At 42.4% G+C, this 25,182-nt stretch overlaps 1 protein-coding gene across 1 annotated transcript; it reads left to right on the top strand.

Annotated features, from left to right (window-relative positions):
• The first annotated feature begins 1,211 nt into the window (after positions 1-1,211).
• Positions 1,212-23,518, top strand: LOC100691143 (chymotrypsinogen B). Its single transcript, XM_005461864.2, has 7 exons — positions 1,212-1,249; positions 18,695-18,887; positions 20,360-20,380; positions 21,015-21,174; positions 21,456-21,739; positions 21,827-21,990; positions 22,501-23,518. The coding sequence occupies exons 2-7, from the start codon at positions 18,830-18,832 to the stop codon at positions 22,846-22,848; spliced, it is 1,035 nt and encodes a 344-aa protein (XP_005461921.2). The 5' UTR covers positions 1,212-1,249; positions 18,695-18,829; the 3' UTR covers positions 22,849-23,518.
• The last annotated feature ends 1,664 nt before the right edge of the window (positions 23,519-25,182 follow it).

Raw genomic sequence — 25,182 nt, 5'->3', positions numbered from 1 at the left:
CCCCTCTGGCATGTTTATTTTGTTATTATTTTGTTTCAAATGGAAACTGTTATTACTAAAGAAACTTGGTTTTTAGTGAAGTGACTTTGGGCTGCAAAAGACACTGGGCGTGTGGAGGCAGTCGTTGGGCCATTCAAATTGTATGACTCTTCTTTTCGCACACTGGAGGACAGTGGGTGGCTTTCTGATGAGGTAAGCGAAGAAATCATTTATGGTCCTAGTGGTGGTCTGTATAAATAATCTTCTTTTAATCCAAACAGGTCATTGATGCATACCTGCACTGCCTCATTAGGAAACAAAAGGCAAGTAAGAACGTACGCCCGTTTATTTCACAAAAGCATTTTATACAATTTTATAATTTTTTTTAAACTCTTGCATTTTTCAGAAACCTGTGTATCAGTTGTCTTGCGATGTTGCAACCTCTCTGTTTTCTGGGAAGTTTAAATGTGTCAGCAAGGTAATGTAGATGTTATATAGGTCATATAATGCATGTTATGTAAATGAATCTAAACCTTTATAAACTTAAAAATATTCCACAGATGACGTTTCCGGCTGAGGACATTTGGTTGTGCCCACAGAGCTTTGGTGCCCACCGGATCCTTGTGGTACATGTTCACACCTCATGTGTTTTTTCTCTTCTTTTTTGTTTTATTTTTCTTCTTTAGCAGCATATTCTTGCTTTGAAAATGCTTATAATTGATTATGTTTACTTAAGTAAGTGTAATAAACATATTCTACTAAATACAATTTTTTATTTTAGGTTGTCAAAATCTCCTCACAATCTGTACTGCTGTCAGACCCTCTTGGAAATGAAGGTTTTTATGAAAGGAAAATTATGCGTAACTGGAGGTATTCATCATTCGTTAATAACCAGTGTTTGGGGGTTTTTTGTGTTTTTTTTAGAGCAGAATGCTGGCTACATTTAAAAACTGCTTTTATTTTTATTAGTAATTTTCTGAGGATGAAAGGGAAGGAAGAGTCCTGAGTGGAGTGGAAAATGGAGACTCTGCCACACAATAAGCAGATGGACTCCAGAAGTTGTGGAGTTTTAGTGTTGAAGGTATTTAATAAGCAATTGTATTTAATAATAGCTAACTAGAATTGAGTTAATCAATTACAATTACTGTAACATATCTTACAGTTTGCCGAACACTACCTTCTGAGTGGAGAGGTCACTAGGGCACTGCCACTCCAGAAGCCGTTAGGCTGCAACGCACTGAAATTTCTTGCGAACTGCAAGAACTTCGAGGTAAGTTGAGTCATGTGCTTTTGTATTGTAATAAGTACTTTCAGTTTTGTTAAAAACTGTTTGGTTGAACGCCAACGTGTTTCTAGGTAATGCTGATGACTACTGTGTGGTTTGTTCCATGCTGGAAGGCGATGCTGAGTCCAGTATGATTGAAATGGTAAAACAAATGAAAACCATAAATGCACTAAAGTCATTATTTTCTCATCACTCATCAACCCACCCACCCCCCTTCTCCCTCCTCAGGTGCAGTGTGACTTTTGTGTCACATGGGCACATGTTGGATGTGCTCAATATGAGAGCAGCCTGGTCAAGTACTGGTGTGAAAAATGTGCATAATTTGTTATGTTTCTTTTCCACTTCTTTCTCCCTGTGTTCTGTTGGATCTGTGAATGTGTAATATGTATCTGTAAATATATTCAGTAAATATATACTGTAACTCTAATGGGGTGAGTTTATTGTCAAAGTTTATATAGTCAGGTTTTCCAGTGACTTCAGTGGTGACAGGTATATAACTTAAGCACCTTGGCATGCAGACTGCTTCTACAAACAAGTGGAAAACCATGCTACCTTTGTGAATGTGACCTACAAGCATACTTTAACGAGTAAAATGAAGTGGCAAACCGTCCTGGCTTTATGAATATGAGCTACAAGCATACTCCGATTGGCAAAGTTAAGTGGCAAACCGTCATACCTACTTAAATTGATGCTGGAATTATTGTGTGACAGCAGAAATGTGCATAAACTACTTACAGTAGGACGTTTTGCCAAAGTAGGACGGTTTGTAAGAACACTGGTTTGCTCTCCATCTCATAAACAACAATGGTGCAATACGGGAAGTCAATGATGGGCTGCAGGGAGAAAATGGGCAAAGAAGAAGAGTGCCACAGCTTTTACTTGATGGTGGCTTCTGTCAGGGGCGGATCTAGAGAAATTTTCTTAGGGTGGCATGAGGGGGGCAAAGAAATCAAATGGGGTGGCAAAATCAAAGCCTTTTTTCAAACACATATGCAGATGGTTACATATGGTTAAAATGATTCAAATGCAGTAAGTATACACGTTTTTCATATAAATATAGTCTATAACTTAATTATTGTCTGTAGCCCACATAATTACACACTTTAGTTACATAAAACATGTGAGTTTTGATGTTATGTACTGTATAGCCTGTATAATAAATAAATATGTAGCCCAATAAGTATAAAATCCAGAAAGCTACACAACATGGGGCGGTTCATTTACAAACACAAGTCTAACTTAAGTTTCACTGTTTTTTGTTAGAAATCAATCACATTGTTACAGCTTAAATTACACAAAATGTCAGAAATCTGCACTGTCATGAACTAAAATTTAAACCTAATTTTTCATGATTTGTTGGATTAACCCACTGAGGTCTGAAATACAACCGGACATTTTTGACTCCTTTTGAGTTTACGTTTGTATTTCACCCTCAAATTGATTTATTTTAGTTTTTTCTTGCTTGCTATCATTCTTTTCAGCTCAACCTCACGTGTCTGAATGTTTGCAAACCACAGACATGCTGAGTAAATTATTTTTATAACTTGAAATGCAAATATAAATTGTACATTTCGTAAACATATACAACTACAGGGACGTCTTGATGCATTCTCAATCATCCAGGAAAGTAAATCTCCAAAAGTTGAATCTGTTCATCTGGACGTAGCGTTTTGTGGGAGAAACGCTACGTCCAGATGAACAGATTCAACTTTTGGAGACAACTACAGGGAGTGCAGAATTATTAGGCAAGTTGTATTTTTGAGGAATAATTTTATTATTGAACAACAACCATGTTCTCAATGAACCCAAAAAAACTCATTAATATCAAAGCTGAATGTTTTTGGAAGTAGTTTTTAGTTTGTTTTTAGTTTTAGCTATTTTAGGGGGATATCTGTGTGTGCAGGTGACTATTACTGTGCATAATTATTAGGCAACTTAACAAAAAACAAATATATACCCATTTCAATGATTTATTTTTACCAGTGAAACCAATATAACATCTCCACATTCACAAATATACATTTCTGACATTCAAAAACAAAACAAAAACAAATCGGCGACCAATATAGCCACCTTTCTTTGCAAGGACACTCAAAAGCCTGCCATCCATGGATTCTGTCAGTGTTTTCATCTGTTCACCATCAACATTGCGTGCAGCAGCAACCACAGCCTCCCAGACACTGTTCAGAGAGGTGTACTGTTTTCCCTCCTTGTAAATCTCACATTTGATGATGGACCACAGGTTCTCAATGGGGTTCAGATCAGGTGAACAAGGAGGCCATGTCATTAGTTTTTCTTCTTTTATACCCTTTCTTGCCAGCCACGCTGTGGAGTACTTGGACGCGTGTGATGGAGCATTGTCCTGCATGAAAATCATGTTTTTCTTGAAGGATGCAGACTTCTTCCTGTACCACTGCTTGAAGAAGGTGTCTTCCAGAAACTGGCAGTAGGACTGGGAGTTGAGCTTGACTCCATCCTCAACCCGAAAAGGCCCCACAAGCTCATCTTTGATGATACCGGCCCAAACCAGTACTCCACCTCCACCTTGCTGGCGTCTGAGTGGGACTGGAGCTCTCTACCCTTTACCAATCCAGCCACGGGCCCATCCATCTGGCCCATCAAGACTCACTCTCATTTCATCAGTCCATAAAACCTTAGAAAAATCAGTCTTGAGATATTTCTTGGCCCAGTCTTGACGTTTCAGCTTGTGTGTCTTGTTCAGTGGTGGTCGTCTTTCAGCCTTTCTTACCTTGGCCATGTCTCTGAGTATTGCACACCTTGTGCTTTTGGGCACTCCAGTGATGTTGCAGCTCTGAAATATGGCCAAACTGGTGGCAAGTGGCATCTTGGCAGCTGCACGCTTGACTTTTCTCAGTTCATGGGCAGTTATTTTGCGCCTTGGTTTTTCCACACGCGTCTTGCGACCCTGTTGACTATTTTGAATGAAACGCTTGATTGTTCGATGATCACGCTTCAGAAGCTTTGCAATTTTAAGACTGCTGCATCCCTCTGCAAGATATCTCACTATTTTTGACTTTTCTGAGCCTGTCAAGTCCTTCTTTTGACCCATTTTGCCAAAGGAAAGGAAGTTGCCTAATAATTATGCACACCTGCTATAGGGTGTTGATGTCATTAGACCACACCCCTTCTCATTACAGAGATGCACATCACCTAATATGCTTAATTGGTAGTAGGCTTTCGAGCCTATACAGCTTGGAGTAAGACAACATGCATGAAGAGGATGATGTGGACAAAATACTCATTTGCCTAATAATTCTGCACTCCCTGTAGTTATCTAAGAATGCAGGCAATACACCTGCCGTTTTCTTTACATTTTGTACAACCATTAAAAATATTACTAAAACTAAAATGAGAGAACAATCAGGTCTCACAATAGGATGCCCCACAAATGATGTGTGCCAGTGAAAACAAATTGTTAGTCCACCAAAAGACAGAGGAGAACATCACAGGGATAAACCTGCAGGCCTGACAGCAGGAGATGTATCACTGCGCTGGTTTTCTACCTGGCGACAGTGTTTACACTGCAATGTGCCTTTGTGACATTCATTAGTGTCGTCACTGACACACAAAACAAGGACTACACAACAGACTAACTACACAATCCACGCAAAACATCACAAATCTCCAACATCTAAAAACTCTCTCTCTCTCTGACCGTCACTCCCAAAACTCTCCCCTCTTCCTAAACAACCAAATCCCACATGTTGACTTTTTTAAATTGGTCAACATGTTGCACTTGCTTGGTACAACATGGTGCTTTTTTTCCTTTCTTTACTGTTTTCGCGCTGTCCTTAGAATACAGCCTGAAGCACTGTCGTCATTACGACTACGACAGTATTTTTTTTTGAAAGCATGGCTTTTTTTTTTGCTTTTTTTTTTCATAATTCTGGATTTACTGGGCTGTAATTAAAGTTTAAAAACTTTGAAGTCCGAACTTTCAACTTGGGCTGAAAGACTCTCATTCCTCTCATTCAGGGATCTACTCACAGTTCTTTAGCCACGCACGCAACTGACACACCGAGGAGTCCACTGCAGTTTGGAAGCTGCCTCTTGCTGCGTGTTAGCTTAACCTCTGTGTTCTGGACCATGTGCCCGATAGCGCGACTGCGCTCTCTCGCCACAAGGGGGCTCTCTCACACAGTGGACAGCCTTTCCCACGCAGACTGAAGCAGAGCCCAGCCCACTGTCACAGTCCTTTCACAGAGGCAAAGAATAAGCACAGAGCTCTGACAGTGGTGAAGGTCTTTGTTGGCACAGTCATAGTAAGGGTTGGAATACTGCTCTAATAAACTCATTTCAAGGATTCATAATAACGCATGGACGTCATTGTTGCCGGAACATAAAAAGGTGCCACTTTATCATGTGACACATGCCCAAAATACAGGTAATATTTGTGAGGAGCTGTGAACATGTGGGGTGAATAGGGCCAAAGTTTTAGCCCTGCACTCACAGCTTTGAGCCATCCAGTCACAGTGAACCATTCCTCCCTCTCATTCCCAATAAAGGAACACTCCAGCTGCCACAAAGCCCACAGTGCAGACACAGCAGGAGGGGGGAGGGACATTTTCCACACTTCAGTTAAACTACATTTGTCTAAAGTTTGGTTTATAGAGGAAACACGATCTGGACTTGGACATCACTCCAACATCCTCCAGGCTGATAAGCAGATCTCAGAACACAAACATTTCACTCTGGATGTTTCTTTCTTCTGGAGGTGAACTTATTCTACTTCCTGTTCAAGTGTTTCCATCATTGAAGCTTTTCACATCTGTTATCACTATATATACTTTAGCCTGAGCTGTTCCAGTGCGAGGCCCTCTATAGGATGGGCCTCTCTGATGCTGTGTGCTGTGATGGTGTCTGTGCAGTGTTTTATGCAGCAGAGAACACTGTCTGTGAACATTTCCAGGTCCTGATGTTCAAAGATATCCCAGTTAGTCCTGTCAAAACAGTCCTGCAGCTGCTGAGAGGTGTCCTCTGGCCATATGATAATAGTTTTTGTGATGGTGGAAGAGATTTTCTTGAGGGGGGCACATGCAGGAATTAGAAGCAGGGGCAAATGGTCAGACTGGCCCAGATGTGGCAGAGGTCTGGCCCTGTTGCCCATTTTAATGTTGGAATAAACTTTGTCCGGTATATTGTCACCCCTAGTGGCACACTTGAAGTGCTGGTGAATTAAGGGACTGACTAATCAGGGCACGTCGTTCATGTCTTGCACACCTAAAGAGCAGTACAAATTATTGGGCATTAAATCTATTCGGACCAGCATCTACCAACCTCAGACTGACGGGCTGGTGGAGCAGCTGAATCAGACTTTGAAGTCCATGATTCGGAGGTTCATACACAGGGCAGTGTGCTGAGCCCCCTCCTGTATTCTCTCTATACCCATGACTTAAAAGGGAGTTTTTCCTTCACACTGTCGCCAAAGTGCTTGCTCAGAGGGGGTCATATGATTGTTGGCTTTTTCTCTGTATGTATTATTGTAGGGTCTACATTACAACATAAAGCACCTTGAGGTGACTGTTGTTGTTATTTGGCGCTGTGTAAATAAAATTGAATTGAAAATTTGAATTGAATAACACACACATAGGGCCTTGGGGGTGGGCACATTATATGTCGTCCAGAGGATGATTTCTGTATTCAACCTCACCTCTGGTGTTGGTGCACACCTCTCAATTTTAAATATTCAATTCAATTTTTATTTATTAATATAAAATTTATATTTTACACCCCGGAGTTAAAGCTTTCAGTTTGGTAGCAATAAAATCACCTTAACTTGTAAATTATCTTCTGGGTATGACTTTGGGGACCAGGGCGGGGTCACCTTCCTCCTAAACACTTATATGGCGCTCCTGTACCCCTAGACCGCGACGTCAGACGTGTCACCGGTGTGGTTGGCAGCAGATGCTGTGAGCTTTCACTTTGTGTCAACCTGTACTTTTCTCAGTAGAACATTTATCATCTCCTTTATTAACTGTGTGAATGTGTTTAAAACAGACTGGTGACATTCCAATCCCAATGCAGATACAAAGGTACAAATGTTGTTAGACCTGCTTCTCTGCCTGGCGATGGCATCTACAGGAGAGATAAAAACATTTCAGAGAAGCTGAAGAGAAAGTGAACATTATTCTTTTCACAGAATAAATATTTTAAATGCAAACTCTTGGACACGGTCCAAACAGCTCTGCTAAAAGGAATCATGTGTTAGGAGGCCTGGGTCGTTGGCCCAGGGTTTTTGAGTTTGTTATATTATTTATAATTTCTAGTCTTTGGTTTCTTTGAGTTTGTTATTTCATTATATTCTAGTTTTGCCTTTTGGGTTTTTGGATTATTCTTAGTTTAGGTTCTCTGGGTGGGTTCTGTTAGAGTTTTAGTGTTCTGGTTTTCTGTCTGTGATTCTGAGTTGCTGTCTCCCCTGTTTGCTGTATCCCCACGTCCAGTCAGTGTCTGTGTCTGCCCTGGTCCCACGTCTTTGTTCCCTTTGTTATAATGCCTGCCTGTGAGTCTGTTATGTTTCCTGTTTTACTTTGAAAGTCCATGTCTCATGTTAGTGTATCTGGTTTTGCTCTCCTTGTCTCGTTAGTCCTGATTTGCCCCAGCTGTGTTTCCCTCCTGTTGCCCATTCCCTGATTGCTCCCTCTGTGTATTTAAGCCCTGTGTTTTCCTGTGCTCTCTGTCGCGATCTACCGTTTACTATGCTGTGTGTTTCTGTCTGCTTGCCTGAGTTTATTTTGCACTTTGGAAGTTTGTTACTTTGAGTTCAGCATTAAAGCTGTTTTTTGAGTTCACCTTTTTGCCTCCGAGAGTCTGCACTTTGGGTCCTCCTTACCACCACTCCTGCCTGCACACAGCCTTAACCTAACAGAAGATCGCGACCAGAACATGGACCCAGCAGTACTCGCCCCGTCTGATGAGCTCAGGGAGGATATAATTTATTCAGTGGAAAACTTATGTGACCTGTGGCTGAATCATCCAGGGGAGGAATTTCAGCGTGCTGTAGCGAACCGGCTACAGCGACTGGTTTCTGGTCTCCCCTGGCTTTTGGACTCACTTCACCCACTCATACAGGAGTTTTTCCTTAATGAGCTTCATCTGCATCCCCCTGTTGCTACCGCTCACCTACCCAACTCGGAGAAAGATGTGCTGCCCAGCCTGCCGGACTTGGAGTTGCCCGGCCCATTGGAGCCATCACCGAGGAGGAAGCGGCGGCCGCGCCACCGGCGTGTCACCCCACAGCCGGACTTCGGGATGTCAAAACAGCCGGCTGTGGTGAGTGAAAAGGACACTTTTTCTGTTTCTTCAGGCCATGGGACTATTTATTCTGGGGGTATATTTTTTGCATCAGCTGCCCAGCCTTTGATCATCTCCGCTGGAGGGTCCGAGGGGCCCGTCCAGCCTTCTGTTCCCGCTGGGGGTTCTGGAGAACCGCGCCAGCCTTTGTTTGCCTCCGCTGGAGGGTCCGAGGGGCCCGTCCAGCCTTCTGCCTCCGCTGGAGGGTCTGAGGGGCCCGTCCAGCCACAGCAACCTGCCTCCGCTGGAGGGTCCGAGCGGCCCGTCCAGCCTTCTGCCTCCGCTGGAGGGTCCGAGGGGCCCGTCCAGCCTTCTGTTCCCGCTGGAGGGTCCGAGGGGCCCGTCCAGCCACAGCAACCTGCCTCCGCTGGAGGGTCCGAGGGGCCCGTCCAGCCTTCTGTTCCCGCTGGAGGGTCCGAAGGGCCCGTCCAGCCTTCATCGCCACCACCTGCGGCTCCCACGCCGTCGCCTGCAGTGCCACCACCTGCGGCTCCCACGCCGTCGCCTGCAGTGCCACCACCTGCGGCTCCCACGCCGTCGCCTGCAGTGCCGTCACCTGCAGTGCCATCACCTGCGGCTCCCACGCCGTCACCTGGTCCAGCTACGGCTTCAGCTCCGCCGTCGTCTGGTCCAGCTTCAGCGTCGCCTGCAGCGTCACCCTCGCCCGGTCCGGCCTCAGAGTCTTCGCCTTCGCCCGGTCTGGCCTCGGCTACAGCTTCGCTTGGTCCTGCCTTGGCCACGCCGACGTCCGGACCACATCCTGCGCCTCTACAGCGCCGGCCTCCTTCCAGGCCTCTGATTACACGTCCTGGTCCTACACGTCCTGGTCCTGCTCGTCCTGTCCGGCCTGCTCGTCCTGTCCGGCCTGCTCGTCCTGCACGTCCTGTCCGGCCTGCTCGTCCTTTCTGGCCGCTTTCCAAGCCGATGATTGGGCGTCCTCGCCGTCGTGGACGGCCTCCTGACCTGCTCCGTCGCCGCCGGTGCCTCCCGCCCGGCCGGCCTCCTGACCTGCTCCGTCGCCGCCGGTGCCTCCCGCCCGGCCGGCCTCCTGAACTTTTTTCTGGACTCTTGGGTCGTCGTCCTCCGGGCCGGCCCCCTGAACTTTGTGTGCATTGTTTTTCCTGGCCGCCTGTGTGTGTTGTTATGTTGCTTTCTGGGCTCCGTTGTTTGCCCTTTTTTTTTTTTTTTTTTGTTTCTGGCTCCTTGTTTGGTTTGTTTCAAGCCCTCCGTCCTGTTTCCCCCACCGCCCGCCCTGGTTGGGTTGTTTTTCGTTTTTGGTGATTCTGGTTTGGGCTGTCTGGAAGCCTGCCCTTAAGGGGGGGGTACTGTTAGGAGGCCTGGGTCGTTGGCCCAGGGTTTTTGAGTTTGTTATATTATTTATAATTTCTAGTCTTTGGTTTCTTTGAGTTTGTTATTTCATTATATTCTAGTTTTGCCTTTTGGGTTTTTGGATTATTCTTAGTTTAGGTTCTCTGGGTGGGTTCAGTTAGAGTTTTAGTGTTCTGGTTTTCTGTCTGTGATTCTGAGTTGCTGTCTCCCCTGTTTGCTGTATCCCCACGTCCAGTCAGTGTCTGTGTCTGCCCTGGTCCCACGTCTTTGTTCCCTTTGTTATAATGCCTGCCTGTGAGTCTGTTATGTTTCCTGTTTTACTTTGAAAGTCCATGTCTCATGTTAGTGTATCTGGTTTTGCTCTCCTTGTCTCGTTAGTCCTGATTTGCCCCAGCTGTGTTTCCCTCCTGTTGCCCATTCCCTGATTGCTCCCTCTGTGTATTTAAGCCCTGTGTTTTCCTGTGCTCTCTGTCGCGATCTACCGTTTACTATGCTGTGTGTTTCTGTCTGCTTGCCTGAGTTTATTTTGCACTTTGGAAGTTTGTTACTTTGAGTTCAGCATTAAAGCTGTTTTTGAGTTCACCTTTTTGCCTCCGAGAGTCTGCACTTTGGGTCCTCCTTACCACCACTCCTGCCTGCACACAGCCTTAACCTAACATCATGAGGGGAATGAGACTTTTTTTCTCTTATCTTTTCCATCTCTTTTTTCAAAAAGCACTGTTTACTGGCCATTTTTGACTTTTTTTGGCAGATTCTGGCTGATAGTAAAAATTAAAGTTATGCAACACCATATTTGGACAAACTGAGGAAATATCTCTGTCTCTCTGTATCCATCCTTCACTCTATATTATGTCTAGTCTCTGACAGCTGGGTCAAGATTGGTGGTCTGTAGTACAAAGCAGATTAGATTAGATTATTAGAGAGAGGTTGATCATATTTAAGATTGAAGCATTAATTAATGGCAGGACTTCTTTGAGCAGTTTTGTAGGAATGGGGTCTAAAAGACACGTTGATGGTTTGGAGGAAGTAATTATTGAAGTTAACTCAGAAAGATCAATTGGAGAAAAAGAGTCTAACTTAACATCGATGGTATTAAAAGTAGCTGTAGATAATATTACATCTGTGGGATGATTATTGGTAATTTTTTCTCTAATGATAAAAATGTTATTTGTGAAGAAGTTCATGAAGTCATTACTAGTTAACGTTAAAGGGATGGTTGGCTCAGTAGAGCTCTGACTGTTTGTCAGCCTGGCTACAGTGCTGAAGAGAAACCTGGGGTTGTTCTTATTTTCTTCAATCAGTGACGAATAGTAAGATGTTCTGCCTTTGCGGAGGGCTTTCTTATAAAGCAGCAAACTATTTCTCCAGGCTAAATGATGATCCTCTAAATTTGTGACACGCCATTTCCTCTCCAGCTTACGAGTTATCTGCTTTAGGCTACGTGTTTGAGAATTATACCACGGAGTCAGGTACTTCTGATTTGAGGCCTTAGTTTTCACAGGAGCTACAGTATCCAGAGTCGTACGTAGTGAGGAGGTAAAATTATTAACAAGATAATCGACCTCTGTTGGAGTAGCGTTCAGATAGCTGCTCTGCTCTATGTTGGTACAGGGCATTGAAGATAACAGTGGGTGGATTATATTCTTAAACTTAGTTACAGCACTTTCAGAAAGACATCTACTGTGATAAAGTCTACTCTCCACTGCTGTGTAATCAGTTATTGTAAATGGAATTTTTTTTTTTCTTGCCTGTCCCGTTTGGCTCTTTTGCCATCAGAATTAATGTCTAAAGGCGAAGAAAGATGCCCAACGGATTTACTTTACCAAATGGACCATCCCAGCCTTGCCGTAATGGTCCATCTGATTTACCTTTTATTGTTTATTTTATTTTCACTTGCTGAATACGGGACAGACTTGACTGGTGGAAAGAAAGGGGAGAAAGAAAGAGGGAAAGAAAAACAGCTGAGAAGAGGGACAGGGATAAAGGGCAAAAAACAAAAACCAAGAAAATAAGCAGACAAAAAATACATATATCGATCACCTGGATCACCTGTTGAGAAAGAAAAAAGAAAACAAGCAAAGAAAACAGAGCAACATAATAAACAACATCACAATGATCTATGTGAATATGACAGTAAATACTAAATATTAAACATTATTGTGCAGCACGTGAGATCGACAGCGCACAGTGTGCTTTGAGGTAGGAGCCAAAAAGGTGTTTGTGTGTGTGAGCACCTGTGAGCATGAGCGCGCTTGTATTTAAAAGGTTCCTTCATGTAATGATCGGCTAGAGGGTGTGGGGGGGCCACAGCCCCGTCCTCCTGGGCATGAAGCAGGTATGGAGGAGATCCAGACTCCAGACATCCAGAGGCCCCCAGAACACAAGAGACCAAGGAAGACCAACAGAGGGGCAGCCGCGCAACTGTCCCAGAAAGAGCTGAGGAGAGCCCCAGATGAGGGGTCACTCAGCAGCCGCGGAGCAGAAGCCAGGGGGGTTGCAGTGACGTGCCCGTGAGCTCCGCCGGCAGCCAGCTGTGCCTGAGTGACCGAGCCCCAGGCCGAGAGGCTGAGGGCACCCCACCCCCGAAGTAGCCGGAGCGAGCCCCAGGCTCCAGGCCCCGACAAGCAGCCACCAGGAGTGAGCCGGTGTGTACCTGGACGCCCATCCCCGGACACAAAGAACCACCAATGCACCGATGTCTGAGGGCGTCTGCCACTGGCAGGGGAAGTGGTGGGGGGAGATAGACCTCCAAACCTTGGAGGGCCTGAGATGTAAATGTTTTAGGAAACATTGATCACCCTGCTGTGTATTGAGTCCTCTGCCTCCTTCTGTTTTCATGTCAGGTCACAGAGGTCTTTCCTACTGTTCAGATTCATGTCTGGGCTACAGCTTAATATGAAGGATGACCTAATTTTTTATTTTTTGCACATCAGGTTATCCTACATATTAAGCTATCTCTGTTTCAAATCTCCATATTTTGTCTCCTTTTCTATCTTCATTTATTTATTTGTACTATTTGTACTTATATGTTCTATTTCTATTGTATATATTAATCTGTCTGTGGGTGGAAAAGGAAAGAAAGAATTTCATTGCACAGAGAAATGCCTTTTCTCCTGTGACACATGACAATAAACACTTTGAATCTTTGAATCTTGAATCTTGTCTTTTGTCATTGTTTTCATAGTTAGTTTGGGTATTTCTCAGTTCAGTTGTTGGTTTAGTTTCGCCTGGCCTTGTTTTTATCAGCTGCAACAAAGGCTTGCTTTTGTTTGTGTGTATGGTTCGCCTGTTTTGAACTCAGAGACTTGTGATGCAGTGATCTCAGATTACATGCTTGTGTAGTTGTTGTTGCCCATACCACAGTTAAACCACGTGCTCAGGTCTCAGCCCTGTTCTGTGAGCGTTGCCTCATTCCTGAGTCTCAGTGGAGTCAAACTGAGGAGCTAAACTCACGGTTTTACTCCAACTAGCCAACTGTTTTAGACACGGTGGCTCCTCTGAAAACCAGGAGGCCTGAAACTGCATCTAAACCGGGCTTGATGACAGGCCTCGTGCTGCCAGACGCGAGTGGAAAAAAGACAAACTGGAGTTCTCACTTCAAATATTAAGACATTGCTGGCAACATTATAAGGAAACAGTATAGACAGAAAATATTTCTCTGATGTTATTCTGTCAAACTGTCACAAGCCTTGTGTTTGATTTAAGACAAGTGAGGTGGTTCTTAATGCCTCACAGACAGATTGAAGCCTCTCCTCACATTTATGAACACTTTGTTTATTTTCCCATTGATTAAGGTCACAGATCTCACCTGCTGATGACACACTGGTCCACTGTGTCCATTTCATGCTTTGCCTCTCCAAAGTGTTAAAGCATTTTGAGCTCTGTTCTTGTCATTTTAGAATTGTAATAGATGTTCATCCTTTTTTAAAGTTATTCTTGTTTTTCATGATATTTCGGTGTATTACTCCCCAGTATTACACTGTGAGGTTTCTTGTTACTGTGTTTAGTTTTCTAATTTTGTTATCGTGGTTGAACTTTTATTTCTCTGCTGAGGGACACACTATGAAGCTAATTAATGTCACAGTCCTGCGTCTGTGAGCCAGTGTTTTTGTATTATTATTGATCTTTGTTTTCATCTGGGACTTGGCTGCTACTGTGATGGTTTCTCTTTTGTATTTCTACTTCTTAGGTTTAGGCCCCTGTGCTCCACGTCCCCTCTGTGTAGTATCAAGTCTGAAGGTCCGTGTCACAGGTCATGTATTCTGTTGTGCTTCCTCCCTGCCTCATCATGTTTGATTATGTTTAGCTGTGTCTCCCCCCGTGTGCCATTTCCTTGTGTATATTTAGTGTGTGGTTACCTCTGTTCTTCGTCAGAGCATCTGTGTATCGTCCCCCGCTGTGTCTCTATCCAGCTGTGTTTCCAGCTGTGTTTCCAGGTTCTAAGTTTCCCCAGGTTAGGTTCCTTGCAGGTTGTTTTGTAGTGTTTCTTTTCAGCCACAGGCTTGTTTTCTGTTAAACACTCACCTTCATCTCCACTGTCTGCATTTGGGTCCGCTTCTCTCTCCACACAGTTAACCGGGACAGTTACGCGACTCTTTACCTGACTATATCACCATCACATAAAGAAGCACACAACAGAAAATGGGGCAAAGGTCTGCACTGTCTGCCTGGAGAGTTCTGTAAACCAAAGGAGGTCTAGCTTCCTTCTTGCTTATTGGTTTCTCTTTACTGGATCCCTGTTAAATGATTAAACCCTGTTAAATGGGAAACTGGAATTTTGTGTCAGGCCAACCGAGGCTATGTTGAACCTCTTCACAGTATACCCTTCTTTTTGGGTTACAGTGTGCACACTGAACAAAGACGCTCAGAGCACAATCAGCTTTGATTAAAAAAACACTGTTTGATAAGATGCAAACGATCATTGTGATTATTTGACCATTGTTACCATAATAAGACATACATGGAATTGAACATGATTTATTGATTTACAAAATGCTATTTGCTGATTAGAATTTGTTGGCCCATCGCAGCAGACTCAACACGATCATTTCCCAGCACCTCATTCACAAACTGGACCTGCTGGGATCAGCACCTCGCTGTGTAACTGGCTGCTGGGTTTCCTGACAGGAAGACAGCAGACAGTATGGGTCGGCAGCAACACCTCCAGCACAACAACACTGAGTACAGGGACTCCCCAAGGATGTGTGCTGAGCGTTCTGCTCTTCACTCTGCTGACCCACGACTGCACACATCACACAGCTCCAACCTTTTCATCAAGTTTGCAGATGACACAACTGTGGTAGGTCACATCAGCAACAACGATGAGACCTACAACAGGGGTGAAGTTAACCATCTGGCCGAGTGGTGCAACAACAACAACCTGTCCCTGAATGTGGAGAAGACCAAGGAGATCATCACAGACTTGACTTTGAGAATCATAGTAGGTCAAAGTACAACCCCATGATTTGGGCCCTGGTGGCCAACATGACCTACTAATAGCAGTGTCAGGAGTTTTCCTGTATTGCAACTCAGGTCGGAATAAAGACGCTCAGACAGGTTTAACGTGTACACGGGTGAGACTGAGGGAGACTCACACCGTGCAATAGTTGTCAGCCTTTTTATTCATAGCATTCTCAGAGACGTACAGGAAGAGATAAAATAGAACTGTGCAGGCTTCCTGTTGAGTCTGCACTTCCCCATTTAAGTGTAACTGAAAGAGCAAACATATTTAGATAAAGAAACGTACTTTTAAGCATAACATAATAAAAATCCCAAAATCCTGAAATCTTTTGACAAGCAGTTATGTGGAGAATCATTAACCAGTGAGTGCTGACAGCTGCTCAGTGCATTACATCACTCAGTGTTGAAAGTTTATATTTTATAAAACGTGAATATGTGTCTGACCACAGGGAATCTGTGCCAGAGGTAATGAGGACCTGTCTATACTGCAGGTAAATATTTAGGTCACTACATATCTAATGATTTTAAGTCCAGTCTAGTCTAGTGGGTTTATTGTCATTCCAACAATGTGCAGTACACAGTGAAACGAGACAACGTTCCACCATGGTGCTACACCGGACAGACCAGGACGAGACAGACACGAGACAGTGCATTCTGGGTAGACACAGCAAGAAGCTAAACAAAAGAATGTTAGTCGGGGAGGTTGGTCCACAGGACCGAACCAGACACTCATGAGATGGTCACTTTGGTTTTCATTTGGAAATACACCACAAAAAAGGGACACTGTCGCGTGGTTTTCCCTACTGCTAAGTATCAAGCATCTATAGGAGAGATGTTTGGTCTTGGGAAGGGGGGCGTTACCCCAGCTGGACTGGCCATCAAATGCCCGACATGCCCGATGGTGACTTTTCATTTTTATCCGCAGATTTTGTTTTTGTTGTTGTTGTTGTTGTTTTTGTAACGGTATAAACAATGAAAGGTGGTGGATTGGCCAGTTGGTCATGATCGACTCTGGACTGGACCAATTACAGCCGAGGAGATGAGATGCAACCCCCACCTGCTTGGGCAACAGCTCTGAAAGCAATCTTATCAGAGACAAACAGGAGAAAATGATACTGAGCTGAAAAGGAACGTGATTTGTCCCGGACTTCAGCTGGAATGGAAAGAGACACAAAGCTGGGTTTATTCTGTGTGTTTACGCTGCACAGCTGCCTCTTCTTCTCTCATTCTCCCCCCTCCCTCTCCTGTTTCTACTTCAATCATGAAACTGATCAATGATCAGCTGATCGGCTTTTCTCTCTTGTTTGTTTATCGCCCACTTTGCCCCAGAAACAGGAAACCAGCAGATAATCAACAGCAGCACCTTTAAGCTTGATCAGCTGTTGTTAGAATTTATTTAATATTAATTTCTAGTATCAGCTGATGTTTGCTGGAGCCACAGCTGTAAAGCTGCTGGTCATGATATTGGTTTGGATATGTGGTGAGAGGGAAACATGAAGATGAAACCAGGAGATGTCCTTACTGAATCATCAGAGCTGAACAGGTGATGGAGAAACAGGTTTACCTTTTAGGGGACATGGATGAGTTGAAGTTATGAACTGTTTCTGAGAGACAAATAACACCAGGATCCTTTTCTAAGTAGCTGACAGCTGGTAACTGTGCAGGGGCGGATCTAGCAAAGTTTTGCCAGGGGGCCAGGTAGGGCATTAACAGGGAGAGGGGGGCACAAAGACATACTTTTCTTTCTTATTCTCATTTAAAATATCTCACTTTTAATAAATAATTATCTGAGTCTTACAATCAAAGTTTTTATCTGATGTAAAATGTATAGGAATCAGACATATACCAACAAGACAGTGTACATCACTGTCACAACAGCGTCTGTTTTCATTCAAAGGCTTTACGGCTTTTCCTATAATGTGTTAACCTGTACTTTTCTCAGTAGAACATTTATCATCTCCTTTATTAACTGTGTGAATGTGTTCAAAACAGACTGGTGACATTCCAATCCCACAGTAAATACAATGGTACAAATGTTGTTAGACCTGCTTCGCTGCCTGGCGATGGCATCTCCAGGAGAGATAAAAACATTTCAGAGAAGCTAAAGAGAAAGTGAACATTATTCTTTTCACAGAATAAATATTTTAAATGCAAACTCTTGGACAAGCTTGAATAGTTTGTTTTTACTCTGCACGTTTTCCTGAGATGAGAATGCACCGGGTGCTGATGAGCAACCAATAAAAACTAGGGGTATGTGAATTTGAAGTGAGAATTGATTAATGGCTAATGAATAATCATTCAACAAATTGCACTAAAAGCAATCAAATGTACTTCACTTTGTGTGAAACATGTCTAACTGCATGTTTCTAATCATTTCTAATCTGAAGACTTTGTTGTGACTGGAAAACTTTTGATATAAAACACATAAAATATTACATAGAAAGACAAAAAGGACAATGCTTCCAAATATTTGCAGGGGGCTCAGAACAATTTTAAAGATGTGGGACAAAACTGAGGGTCCTGGGGGACCTAGTGGGTGTGCACATCATGCCAGGAAGTAGCATCAAACTTTATTAAAAACACTTAGTTTTTTGGTTTGATTCAGTCAGTAACAACACTGTTAATGTAGGCAGATGACATAAGAAACTAGTTGGACATTTCCCAGCTCATATTCAGACCCGCCCATCCTGAGTAGTCTCACAGGTGTACTTGGAAGCACAGGTGACAGAAGCAATGATAGAAATGTTGTCAGACATGTTTGTTTTCTTTTTCCTTTTGGACTGAACACGATAAATAAAAAGTGAAGAATATTGTTTTACCACAATAATTATTTAAAATGTAAAATCTTGGACACAGTTCAAACAGTTCTACTAAATCGAATCATAAGGCAAATGAGCCTTTTTTCCTCTTATTTTTTCCATCTCTTTTTTCTAAAAGCACTGTTTACTGGCTTTTTTGGCAGATTCTAGGGCGAGAATGTGAGTGACCCTACAGGGTCCATGTAAACAAAGGCAGTGATAACCAAGTGAAAATGTAGAGATATGTGAATAAAAGTGATTAAAATGGTAAATGGACGACTGGTTCTTATACAGCGCTTTTCTACTCTATCTTCACTCAAAGAACTTTACACAACTTCTGCAAAGAAGGTTTCTGTGATAAGATTCAGCTGAGGTTGATTGCAGCAGAATATGCATTCATTAAACTGATAATGAGTCTGAATAACATGGAAGACTAGGCTGTGCCTTTATCTCAGTGAAGTAGAAAATAATGTGTTCACCAGTAAAACCCATCTGTTGTGATGTCTGCGATGTGTCTTTCACAATATTACAGGAAGCACATCTTTACCACCTGTTTGACTTCATCACTGATGCAGCAGCTTTCCAAGAAAGAGTGCAGCTCTGGGTGGAGCTCAATAAACTTTGGCTATTTAAAGGCACTGATACCATCATAGAGGTGCAGTTCACAATGGCTCTCCATCACCTCCTGTCCTGTATGACTGTGACGACCATTCTCTTATGGAGAGGTGAGAAAGAAAGTTTCATTTTTCTTTAAACCTTTTCTTCATTTCTGAGTATTCAGGGTAGAAGAAATAGGTCATTAAGTACAGGTACTACTAATAGTAACAATAATAACAATGATGATAATTTGTGTTAAAAACATAATATTGGATAAGCCAAAGAAAACTGATGCACTGATAGATGATAGTATCATGTATAATAATTAAATATTAAATATTTTAAAACATTTAACAGATTTTACATATTAATTATTGTAATAATAAAGTTTTCGTCTCGATACTGACTAATGTCATAATGGAATTACTGGATCATCTCTAGCAATCCAGATTTCTCCATTTTTACTCTGTACACTGAGGTTTTTTATTTCATTTTAAGAGTTCACTTACAAAGTTCAGACATTTCACATCAGATAAGTACTTTATTTTTTCCAAGTTGTTGACAAGTGTTCAGTAACATTTTAAAATAATGAGTTTTTCCATCCATTTTCCTCTCACTGTGTTTATTAGTTGATTAATAACTTTTTCGTTAACATAATCTTGATGGTTATTTTAAAGATCCAGGTGATGTCTATAAAATGTAAAAAATATAAAAATATTATGTTTCATGATAATAACTATCTTAATGATAAAATGTTTTATATGGCTTTTAAACATATCATTAAACATTTAGTGATGGGGGCAACAGATCAGTGTCACTGTAGGCTGGCTGTTACTTAACAGTAAAGGAGGAAACATGCAATGTGTAAAGTGATCATTGTTAACACCTGTGATACAAAGTAACAACACGCTAGCACGGTTGTTAGCACCGTGGCTGCAGCATAATCACGCCGTGTTTAGTCTGCGTGTTCTCCGGGACTCTAAAGATCTGCAGTTTGTGGTGAGATGATAGAGACCCACACAGCGTTTGATTGTCTGTGGTAGCACTTTTATTTTTACCAACAGTGTTTTCAGCGCCTTGTTTACACCTGGGAGACCACACCCCTGCCACATTAGGTTCATTGGTGATTCTAAATTGTCCGTAGGTGTGAACGTGAGTATGAATGCTTGCCTTGTCCATCCGAATGCCCCCTGAGACCTAAACTGGATCAGCAGGACAGACTGGATGGATGGAAATAAGTAATATAACAAATAAACTGATGTGTTGCAACACTGATTGAATATACTGGATAAACTAGCATAAGTCTAGTGCAACATTACTAATTAACATGATCAATTATGAAGGGTACCGCAAGGCTAAAGGTTTCCTGGCAAAAGGAACAACGTCATCAACATCAGTTTGTCCTGGCTGGGGACAAATTTTATTAAAAGCTGTTTTTCATTTAAAAATCTGTAAACTCAACTTAAATGTCAACATTTCAAAGTTTTAACAGAACAAAGTATCTTAATTTTCAGCAAGCCTGCTTTGAAGTATTTCCTTTCTCACAGATGCACAGCACCACCTGCTGTTCTGTTATTGATCTTTATCTTCTAATTTTCAGGTTGTCACTCGCAGCAGCCTGGTAAGGAAAAACCTTTTACAAGTTTGAAGTTTTCCTTAAGCTAAAGCTCTAAAGATAAAGCTAGTCGGTGCACACACACAGACACACACACACAGACACACACACAGACACACTCCCACACACAAACACACACAGACACACACAAACACAGACACACACTGACACACTGACACACACACACAGACACACTCACACGCACAAACACAGACAGACACACTGATACACTGACACACACACACAGACACACTCACACACACAAACACAGACAGACACACACAAACACAGACACACACACTCACACACACACACAGACACACACACACACACATTTTGCACATTTCCATTGCACTGTCTTGTATCTGTATCGTCCTCTTCTATCTAGCGTTGCACTGTAGCATCAGGGTCTTGGAGCACGCTGTCTCATTTCAGTGGTACTGCACCACTGTACATGTTTGAAATGACAATAAAAGCCACTTGCCTTGCCTTGTATAGGTAGATGAGTTAGTGTGTTAGATGGAGCCTAGCCTATCAGAGACGATTACCACTATCTGTCACCTCTGACAGGTTTTAATGTTGCGGCTGATAAGTCACTGTTTAACTGTGGTCTCTTTTCTTCTGTCAACCTGTGGAGTAGCTGGTATAAGCAGCAGAATCCTGGGAGGTGAAGATGCAGCACCAGGAAAGTGGCCCTGGCATGCCGTTGTAGTAACTTATGGACCTTATGGATATAACCAGTGTGGAGGTTCCCTAATCACCGAGCAGTGGGTTCTGACAGCTGCTCGGTGCTTATCATCGTGAGTCATTGTTTAACTTTGAAAAAATTACATTTTTGCTGTAGATGATGATGATGATGATGATGATAATGATGATCATGATAGTAACTGTAGAGTGTTGTGCATGACAGTTATTTTTTACAATTACTTTGCGTCTGTTAGATACAAAGTCGACAGATAAAAGCACTGTGTGACTGGGTGAAAGACACTTTTTGACTCCTTGTGTTGAGTACAAAGGACCATTTTGTACCAGTACCACTCCATTTACCATCTTTGTTCTGTATTCTTTTATGTGTATCAAGTTCAAATTACAACACGGTGGTTTATCTGGGACGCTACAACCAGTCAGATTTAAATCCAAATGAGGTGACTCGGAAAGTGGAAGACATCGTCTGCCATCCTCAACGTCCCGACTACTCCTACTACTACTACTACTACTCTACATATGAGAACGACATTTGTCTCCTGAAGCTGTCTGAACCTGTGAATTCCACAGACTACATTCACCCGATCTCCTTGGCCTCAGAAGACAGCACTTTCTACAATGGGACCAGCAGCTGGGTCACTGGTTTTGGTTATGATGATAGTAAGTTACAAAATGCTTATTTATGTATTCATTTAACAATACTGATGACGGGTTCTTTAAGAGTCTTACCTTTTTCTCTCCAATTAGGTCATCGATACCCCAACATCCTGCAGGAAGTTAATGTGCCAATACTGGGAAACAATGAGTGCAGATGCTACTTTGGAGACTACAACTACTACTACTGGTTCCCACAGATTACAGAGAACGTTACCTGCACCTGGCCCAAATATGGATGGAAGGGTCCATGCTATGTAATGGATTACTTTTACTTACAGTTTTTTAAGTCTTTGTGTCAGGGATCAACATTGTATAATTATTGTTAATCTGCTAAAGGTTTCATACAAAGTCCTGATTATCGTTTCATTCCATACAATTATGGTGCTTCAGCATCAGCTTCAGTGTCAGCACTGGAAGCAACCGTTCTTTCATACATTTGTCAGTAGCTCGCTGCATGTCTCAGTACAGCTTGTAGGACTGCTTCACATTTCCTGGAAGACTCTAATTAACTTTGGGTGTAAGCTGGCTGTTTCATCCTGTGTCCTGTACATGAGCTAATGAAGGCCAGTTACACCATAGAGCCAGTAACAGAAGAACAGCTCAGATATCAGATGAAACTGATAGAAATGTTCTCACTGATAAGTAAATCTAACAGGTTTGTTTGAAGTTGATACTAATGCTTCAGCAGGATAGATATCAGAGACAGATGCTCTTCTAAAAGTTACCAACTCGACTTCACAATGTTTATAAATTTCTTTTCACAGGGAGATGAAGGAGAGCCACTCATGGTGAAGAACGAATCAGACTGGGTCCAGATTGGAATTACGAGTTACGCCAATTGTTACGGACCTTCAGTCTACACCCGTGTGTCCCAATACCAGAAATGGATCAATGACACCATCACCTCTACTACCGGGACACCACCTAAATTTCTTACCCTCACCTCCCAAGAAACCGACAGTGACTTAGACTTCACTTGTCCAACATCACCACCTACAACCATCCCTACCTTTGTCCCTGACACTTTCTCTACCCCTGAGGGCCCCCCACCCCTGAGAGCCCCCCTGCCCCTGAGGGCCCCTCTGACAGTTTCTCTTTCTTTCTGTCCCTAGAGGGCACTCTGTTTGGCAGCAGTGAAAACTTGACCCACTTCACTCACTTCACCTCTCTCTGTGTTATTGCTGTGTTGCTCCATCTGTTTGTTTGAAGTGGAGGAATGTAACTCAGCACATTTACTCAAGTCTTGTATTTAAATACAAGCTCGAAATACTTTACCTGAGTAATCAGTCTTCATAACATTTTAGATCTCTGAGGTGAATGTTTTACATTTTACTCCCATACATTTAGGAACAGTTTGATTTTCTGATATCTTAATTAAATTGGTAATTAAATTAGCTTTTCTAAACTAAACACATGAATAAAATACTGGGCTTTCTTATACAGTAGATTATCAGTAAATACATAATGAATGAAACAGTAAACAGATGCAAGAAGTTTATTTTTCCAGTTTTTAAATAAAGTGATTTGCTATAATATTCCAACTAATTTGACCTTTGACAAACTGTGGACTAGAGACGTGCAAGTTTGTGATTTTTATTAAGAAATCTGATCTTTTTAAATCCTTCTGGGCAGTGAAACAATACAAAGTTGTCAAACACTCGGGCTTCTGATCAACTCTGATACAACTTGATGGAAATTTTGTGTGAATTTCTGTGTGAAGAACTTTTTGGCATCTAAATATGTTTATCAATTAAAACATGCATCATTTTAATGAAACTTTTATATTTATGTATCATTTTCTTTCAATTTTATGCACAGAATGAGTCAGAAACACACCATAAACTTATAAATTTACATACAAATCACTGCAGTGCATTACTAAATGTATAATTATTATATGTAGATGTATATATATATATATATAATTAATATACATTTATAAATCTCATATCATATGCACTTTATTTCATTAGATTAGTTTTTTTCACATTCTGGACTCAGATCAGACCCACATTCAGTCCAGCTACAGTCCCCCGGCTGCTAAGCCACCAGCGAGCCCAGTCCTCCCCCAGTTTGCCCATCCCAGATCCCACCCTCAGCCTTCATGCACTTACAGTGTCCTACATAGTTTTTTATCAATCACATCTGTCTGGCTCTGTCTCATGTTACAGCAGCCTATATGTGTGCAACCAGATGTTTCACTGTAGTGCTGTTACAGTCTGTGGAGTCACAATGAGGCCCTCTGCAGTTCTAAGTAGTTATAATTAGTTTTTAATTTGAGCACACATATACAGCACACCTTCAACACATTCTTGTCGTCCCTGTGATTCGTTCACAATGCAGATGTAAAGTTGGAGTCATGGTATTTCAGCATCTGGACAATAACACCAGACTTGTATAAATGGAATAAAGAGTGGCAGCTCATTTGAAATGTAACTTCTCAGCAGCTCAATAAATATCAACAGGCACACACAACAGTTTCTAATCAAACCAAAGGTTGTACTGTTATCTGTTTAAGGTTTAATGGACCATTACGGCTCAGTCTTATTTTACTAGGAGTTTTTCATTATAACATTCAAAACAGACATAAGCATGCATTTCCACCCTCATGCACAGACACACTACCGGTCAAAGGTTTTAAAACAGCCCAATATTTACAGTTATTTATTGTAATTCAAGTTGTTCAAGACCAGTGAATAGCTGAAATGGGACAAAGGTAAGTGCTGAACTGTCAGAGGCTAAAAAAAAAAGGTGAGGTTACCCCAAACTGGAAAACAAGGTACATTTCAGAGTTATACAAAAAGGGAAATTACAAAGAAATCAAGGTGTCAGTCAGTACAGTTTCCTTCACCATCCAAAGGCACTCTGACAGGAAGAGGTCTGGCAGACTCAACGCCACGTCTGAATCAGAGTTAACATTACCGGCGCCAGACCTACGGGAAATCTGGACTGGCAGCAAGCGGCATAGAGGAGCAGGGTTTCCCAACCACTGTGCCGCAGCACATAGGTGTGCCATGAGAGATCGTCAGGTGTGCTGTGGGAAATTATTTCATTTTTATTAATTGGTCCAAAAAAAGACAATTTAACAATTACTGCAAGTAATAAATTCCTTGTTGGGCATCTGTGCTTTCAATGGTTAAAAGAAAGCAATAACGGTGAGCTCGAGGCAATACAGCGAAAGTTATCTTTCGCTTGGATTTACTTTCACTGGAGAGCCAACTGCACCGACTCCGCTATGTTTAGTGTGTGGCGAAAAGCTCTCAAACAGTGCCGCGGTCCCAAGCAGGCTTAAACGTCATCTCCACACAAAACATCCAAAAAAGCACACACCATAGCAGAGACATTAATACTGCCTGCCTGCAATGCCATTGTGAATGAGATGCTCGGCCCTGACGCGGTTAAAGAAATAGCCACAGTCCCGCTCTCAGATAACATAAATACCAGAC

This window comes from Oreochromis niloticus, linkage group LG9, assembly GCF_001858045.2.
Source record: "Oreochromis niloticus isolate F11D_XX linkage group LG9, O_niloticus_UMD_NMBU, whole genome shotgun sequence".
Classification (NCBI taxonomy): Eukaryota; Metazoa; Chordata; class Actinopteri; order Cichliformes; family Cichlidae; genus Oreochromis; species Oreochromis niloticus.
The sequence above is the reverse complement of the archived record's forward strand: the minus strand, read 5'-3'. Positions and strand labels throughout refer to the sequence as shown.

Bases quoted from the DNA above. Each gene is read 5' to 3' on its own strand.
- LOC100691143 (XM_005461864.2), top strand. From the start codon at position 18,830: ATGGCTCTCCATCACCTCCTGTCCTGTATGACTGTGACGACCATTCTC. The intron at 18,888-20,359 runs GTGAGAAAGAAA...TCTAATTTTCAG, and splicing joins GACCATTCTCTTATGGAGAG to GTTGTCACTCGCAGCAGCCT. The intron at 20,381-21,014 runs GTAAGGAAAAAC...CCTGTGGAGTAG, and splicing joins TTGTCACTCGCAGCAGCCTG to CTGGTATAAGCAGCAGAATC.